We start from the raw sequence: 7,350 nt of genomic DNA on the forward strand, positions 1-7,350 counted from the left end.
ACAGATCAATATACAGTACCAGTCAAAAGTTTTGATACATCTACTCATTCATGGGTTTTTCTTTATTTGACTATTATCTACATTGTAAAATAATAGTGAAGACATCAAAACTATGAAATAACACATATGGAATCATGTAGTAACCAAAAAAGTGTTAAACAAATCAAAATATATTTTATATTTGAAATTCTACAAAGTAGCTACCATTTGCCTTGGTGACAGCTTTGCACACTCTTGGCATTCTCTCAACCAGCTTCACCTGGAATGCTTTTCAAACAGTCTTGAAGGAGTTCCTTCACTCGGCGGTCCAACTCATTCCAAGCCATCTCAATTGGGTTGAGGTCGGGTGATTGTGGCGGCCAGGTCATCTGATCTCCCGGGTGGCGCAGTGGTCTAGAGCACTGCATCGCAGTGCTAGCTGCGCCACCAGAGTCTCTGGGTTCACGCCCAGGCTCTGCCGCAGCCGGCCGCGACCGGGAGGTCCGTGGGGCGACGCACAATTGGCTTAGCGTCGTCCGGGTCCGGGTTAGGGAGGGTTTGGCCGGTAGGGATATGTGGATATTGTAAAGTGTAAAGTGTAAAGTGTGTAAAGTGTAAAGTGTATATTGTAAGTGGTTGTTCCACTGGATATCATAAGGTGAATGCACCAATTTGTAAGTCGCTCTGGATAAGAGCGTCTGCTAAATGACTTAAATGTAAAATGTAAAATCTGATGCAGCACTCCATTCCACAAATTAACTTTTAACAAAGCACACCTGTTAATTGAAATTAATTCCAGATGACTACCTCATGAAGCTGCTTGAGTGAATGCCAAGAGTGTGCAAAGCTGTCATCAAGGCAAAGGGTGGCTACTTTGAAGAATCTCAAATATAAATGATTTGTTTAACACTTTTTTGGTTACTACATGATTCCATATGTGTTATTTCATAGTTTTGATGTCTAAACTATTATTCTACAGTGTAGAAAATAGTAAAAATAAAGAAAAATCCTTGAATGAGTAGGTGTGACCAAACGCTTGACTGGTACTGTACATAAGGGATTATCAACGAGGGGCTATGCGTTCTATGGAAAATAATGAAGGAGGTGGAATGTGTGTTCCAAGACACGGAGTGGAACTGACCATCCATGGAGTTGCATTATTTCCCATAGAACACATAGCCCCTCGTTGATTATCCCTTATGTACAGTACTAGTCAAAGGTTTGGTCACACCTACTCATTCAAAACTATGAAATAACACATATGGAATCATGTAGTAACCAAAAGTCCTGAGTTGATTTTCCCTTTCATACCATGGCTATAATTTCAGACATTTGCCACTAGAAATGAGGTTAATTTGCCAGTAGACATGTGTTCAACATCCACTGAAGTAGCTAGCAAGTTTACTAGCTGTGGTAACCAAACAAACAGACTTGCTAGCTTGCTATTATGAAAACCAGTGGTGTAAAGTAATTAAGTACTACTTAAGTAATTTTTGGGGGTATCTGTACTTTACTATTTATATTTTTGACAATTATTACTTTACTACATTCAAAAAGAAAATGATGTACTGTTTACTCCACACATTTTCCCTGACACCCAAAAGTACTCGTTACATTTTTGAATGCTTAGCAGGACAGGAAATTGTCTAATTCACACACTTATCAAGAGAACATCCCTGGTCATCCCTACTGTGTCTGATCTGGCTGACTCACTAAACACACATGCTTCATTTGTAAATTATGTCTGAGTGTTGCAGCGCGCCCCTGGCCGTAAAAAAATCTAAATGGTGCCGTCTGGTTTGCTTAATATAAGGAATTTGAAACGATTTATACTTTTGATACTTAGGTATATTTTAGCAATTACATTTACTTTTGATACTTAAGTATATTTAAAACCAAATGCTTTTAGACTTTTACTCAAGTAGTATTTTACTGGGTGCCTTTCACTTTTACTTGAGTCATTTTCTGTTAAGGTATCTTTACTTTTACTCAAGTATGACAATTTATTAAAATTCAAGTATTACTTTTTCCACCATGAAAATCGAATTCAACAATACCAATACTGTTTTCAATTTGACTTTTGCTTTCAAAAGCAGCTCAAACAAAACATGTAAAAATGAACTAAGGCACCTCTGGGGTTTCTGATATATGGTCAATATACCACTACAAAAGGCTGTTCTTTGGCACGACGCATCTCGGTGTATATTGACCATATACCACACCCCCCTCAAGCCTTATTGCTTAAATATACACTATACACATCAATATACACAATACACATCACTATACACATAAATATACACTGTACACATCAATATACACTATACACATCACTGTACACATCAATATACACTATACACATCAATATACACATCAATATACATTATATACATCAATATACACTATACACATCAATATACACTATACACATCAATATACACATCAATATACACTATACACATCACTGTACACATCAATATACACTATACACATCAATATACACATCAATATACATTATATACATCAATATACACTATACACATCAATATACACTATACACATCAATATACCCATCAATATACACAACAATATTCACATCTGTACACGAAAAGCATCAACACAATCATAGAGAACAAACATCTTCAGTACAAAGGTCCTCAATCAGCCTTTTGAATTCCCTCCTAATAAATGTGTATTTTGTTTAGTTGCTTGATGTATATAGGCTATTTCTTGATGGATGGATGGCTAACTCTGATTCAGAGGGGTTGGGTTAAATGCGGAAGAAACATTTCAGTTTCTTGAATGCATTCAGTTGTACGACTGACTAGGTATCCCCCTTTCCCTTTATACAGTATATTTGTTTTCTGTGCCTGAAAGAAGTAGTGATTTTCAGGGATTGACATTAAAGGTTGTCCTACTGGCCAGGCAAGTGAACTTTCTGGTTTCTTCCCTTATGGAAGGAATGGCAGTTGGGCAAGTTGAGCCTTCTCTGTGGTTTCGCCATTGGTCAGGTGAAAACAACCAAACTTTCCAGTAGCCTAAAACATGTATTTTTGGTTCCTCCCAATTGTTTAAGTGAAAGAGAGACAATTTATGGCACTTTATGGCTCTAGCTGTTTGCACACAGAAATGTCATAAATTGTCTTCCACTTAAACCACGTGTCAAACTCATTCCATGGAGGGCCAAGTGTCTGCGGGTTTTCGCTCCTCCCTTGTACTTAGTCACTAATTAGTAAATAACTCCCCTCACCTGGCTGTCTAGGTCTTAATTGAAAGGAAAAAGCAAAAACCCGCAGACACTAGGCCCTTAGTGGAAGGAGTTTGATACCCCTGACTTAAAAAATGGGGAGGAACCAGAAATATCTGTTTTAGGTTACCTTAATGTCAATCCCTGATTTAGATTCAACTGATCTATACAAATTAGTTATAAGGCTCTGTCACATTGAAAAGTGAACTGTGGCTACCTGCATCATGTAGCTCAGGGGTGTCAAACTCATTCCACGGAGGGCCTTGTGTCTGCAGGTTTTTGGTCTTTCCTTTCAATAAAGCCCTAGACAACCAGGTGTGGGGAGTTCCTAACTAATTAGTGATGTTAATTCATCAATCAAGTATAAGGGAGGAGCGAAAACCCGCAGACACTCGGCCCCCCGTGGAATGAGTTTGACACCTGTGATGTAGCTGATATTATGTTTTTGATTACATTATAGTGGGTGATATATAATGCCCTTTATGGTTGCCCATTAAGCTTGTTCTGTAAGATATCACACATTGATTCGGTACTATTTGTCATTTTAAAGTTGTATCAGTGGGTGGTTGGTGCATAAATATTAAAAGTAAAAAATAGGGAAGACAACACCGAGCAGGATGTTGGAAGGGGTTCAAATTTGACCTGAATTCATAATTGGGCCATTTAAGAGCAGAATGAATGAATTAAAATGATATTGTTTTTGATTAGTTTAGAAAATATATTCAAACTGAGATACTAGTTCATACACTGATAATATGTTAATGAGTAAGAGGGAAATATCGGTGCCTATTCAAATGTAACGAATCAGACACTGGAGGATGTGCGTGCCCATAAACAATGGCTGCTTGACAGTGAGTTCATGGACTGAGGTGTTGGGTTTACTGTTGTTTTGTGATGGGCAACGTCCTCGTTAATTAGCAAAAATCATGCAACATTCTCAAGGCTACATTCGAAGAATGGAGCTTCACTGTCAGTCAGTGTTCTTTGTTGTTTAGCAGGGTTTTGTGTTTTTCTGTCTCCTTTTTCCTCCTAATGACTGTGACTTCTTTGTACATCCAGGTGAGAAACCACATCAGTGCAGCATCTGCTGGCGCTCGTTCTCCCTGAAGGATTACCTAATCAAACACATGGTCACTCACACAGGGGTGCGTGCCTACCAGTGCAGCATCTGCAACAAACGCTTCACCCAAAAGAGCTCCCTCAACGTCCACATGCGGCTGCACCGTGGAGAGAAGTCCTATGAGTGCTACATCTGCAAGAAGAAGTTCTCTCACAAGACCCTGCTGGAGAGACACATGGCTCTGCACAGCACAGGGGGCGCCGTCACAGGGCTGTCCGGGGCAGCAGGTGCCGGTGGCCCCGTTTCCATTCCCATGGCCGTGCCCGAACCTGGCGCCGGCGTGGCGGCCCTCGCCATGCCCGTCGGCGGTGGCGCAGGAGTAGGGGGTGGGGTCGGACCAGGAGTGGGTGTGGCTGCGGAGGCAAGCTGCCAAGAAGGGACCACCTACGTGTGCTCCGTCTGCCCTGCCAAGTTCGACCAAATTGAGCACTTCAATGACCACATGCGAATGCATGTCTCCGATGGATAAGTACAAATAGATACACTTCTTTAAAAAATATTAAATGAAAAAGAAAAATGGCACTAGATTTTTTTTTATTTTGAGGCATGAAGAATAATCAGTATAGACACTGGCACATTAAGTTTCCCAGAAATGAGTTTTTTTTTGTTATTCTAAAAGAAAAACAAGATGGTGGCCTTAAGGCTTTGTAGTTTGATATTGATCCACTGGATGGATCCTTACTACAGGCCTCTAAATGTATGCTTTCCTAAAATACTGATTTATGTGTTGAACACTACCGAAAGGCCTATGAAAGAAACACACACACATACACAAATTCAAACTCACACACCTATATACAGTATAAATATATCTTTGTATGAGTGTATGTGTTAATCTGTGTATGTGTGTACTTGTGCGTGTGTATTTGTATGTGTGCGTGTGTGTGCGTGTGCAAACATTGCCATGGAATTTGGAACATGGTAAATGTAATCCCATATTGACCGTTTTGGACACTATTAGGAGTCCAAGCTTACTGTGGTATAATTTTCACAAAAAAATATAAAAAATCTGGCTTGGGCTAAAGATTCCCTCTAAAAAATATTGTTGGTCACAAGTTTGCCTTCTTATGTAGGGTAAGAAAAGGAGAGTAATTAATTTGACACTGGGTTTTTATTTATTATTATTAAGGTATTGAGGGATTACAATACAGCTGTTGTGAAGGTACAAATTGATATTAATAATTGTACTGAAATGTAACTTCCTGTGAGTGGGTATAGAAATGGGTATTTAGTATATGTGTTATTGTCCATGCATTTTGATGGTTCAGGTTAAGTTTACAAAATTAGGGTTGTTGATAAGACAGTATTTGAGAAAAATGTAACATTGTTAGGAGTTTATTTCATTTGCATACACTGCCACTAATATCTTAGAAGACTGTTAAGGCTATTAGACCTCTTCCATTTACAACATGTGACATAACAAAAGACTAAAGGTTCTTCTTGACATAATGAGGTTATAAATTATTGTTTAGTTCTATGAAGAGGATTTTACATGTGCAGTTGTAGCAGGCTTGATTGAGTATGCTACCAGACTCATCATGACTGCTGCTTCGCAATTTGCACCAGACTGTTATCAGCTGTAGATTACAACATGATTGGTCAATATTACTATTAACGTTTAAATTAAGAAACTAAAATATATTATTTGATAATGGAATGGTTTACCAGGATAGTTTAAGACCCATAAAATTGAGTGATTCTGTGAACTTGCATTGGACAAAAATATAATTGTATGACCTAAATCTCTGTATATCCTGTTCCTATGGACATGACACAGCTATTTGAGCAGGTGGAGAAACTAAAATGCACTACTCCTGAAATGTTAGCTCCACCTGGTGGCCCAAATGGCATGTCACGTTCGGACATTTAATACAGACACCGAGACAGACGAGGCAAAAGAAACCACAATAACATATACCCCGGTCAATAATTACTTCATAATATACCACAACTTGCAGATGGACTTCCAAGACAATAAGATACATTCCTGATTTCACAGATACCTAGACACAGTGTGTACAGAATAGATTTGGGAGTAAGGCAAGGGGGTGTCATTCAAGTGTCACGTCACTCAAAGGCTCTGCTCTGATATTTGGCTTACTGTTCATGCATTTTATCCAAAATAAGACATACACGTCTGCCTGCAACTGCAATCTGAAGATTTTGCTCATTTCTTTGAGTAGACACACCTTTTTAGTTACCATGATAAGATAGTAACTTACCAGAATTACAGTCTGAAAACAATATGTTGTAGAGAAAAACAAAGTGCTGCTTTGCACATTTTCTTCAAATGCCTGTGCTTAATATTTTATTGTTTTACTTAATAAATGAAATTCTATTATTTTCATTTGTTCATTTTTTAAACATCTTTCTTAAAAGCTTGATAAGAGGACTGCATTATTTTCTTGCATAGCCTATATGTTGCACTGCTTGAGCCGATAAGTGCACTACTGTTACCAGAGATATTATAGTTTTAGAGAAAAATAATCATTTTTTATCTAATAATTTGTTGTAGAATTATCGTGTTAGAATAGCTTTGTTCCATTTTACGATAAGGTCATTTTATGTTTCTTAGCTTTTGTTATCTCTTGTTATTATATGTATTTACTTGTGCTGTGTTTGTGCAAGCGTTTAGTTCTATTTAAATGTGATCCATCGTGTGAGCTTGTCTCTGTTTTCAACCTTTTAATGTATTCTTTTCAAGAGGTAATCCCCTTCAACAGCAGTTATCCCATTGCATACATTAGAACAGATGCTGAATTTTCATACAAAAGCATTCATGCCAAACGAAATCCCCCCCAAAAAGAAAAAAATATTTTATAGTGTCCGTGGACATAAATTATGTGTTTTTTTAGAACAAGTTTCTTTAGGAATTACAGGGTGGGTGGGAGATTGTACGCAGCTATTATTTGCTATTTGTAAATTGTACACAAGTCTGCATCTCTTGTGTTTGTCTGTGTGAGTGTTTGTGTGTGTTGTGTAATCAAACTGTTGGTGTCCCAAG

At 38.1% G+C, this 7,350-nt stretch overlaps 1 protein-coding gene across 2 annotated transcripts in view; it reads left to right on the forward strand.

Annotated features, from left to right (window-relative positions):
• Nucleotides 1-6,693, forward strand: part of zbtb20 (zinc finger and BTB domain containing 20) — a 40,609-nt gene extending 33,916 nt beyond the window's left edge. For both annotated transcript variants that reach the window (XM_038965256.1, XM_038965255.1), the window contains one exon: nt 4,286-6,693. In XM_038965256.1, the coding sequence (XP_038821184.1) occupies nt 4,286-4,815 (530 nt within the window). In that variant the 3' untranslated portion in view covers nt 4,816-6,693. The remainder of the gene's footprint in view (nt 1-4,285) is intronic.
• The last annotated feature ends 657 nt before the right edge of the window (nt 6,694-7,350 follow it).

This window comes from Salvelinus namaycush, chromosome 26 (genome assembly GCF_016432855.1).
Source record: "Salvelinus namaycush isolate Seneca chromosome 26, SaNama_1.0, whole genome shotgun sequence".
Taxonomy (NCBI): Eukaryota; Metazoa; Chordata; class Actinopteri; order Salmoniformes; family Salmonidae; genus Salvelinus; species Salvelinus namaycush.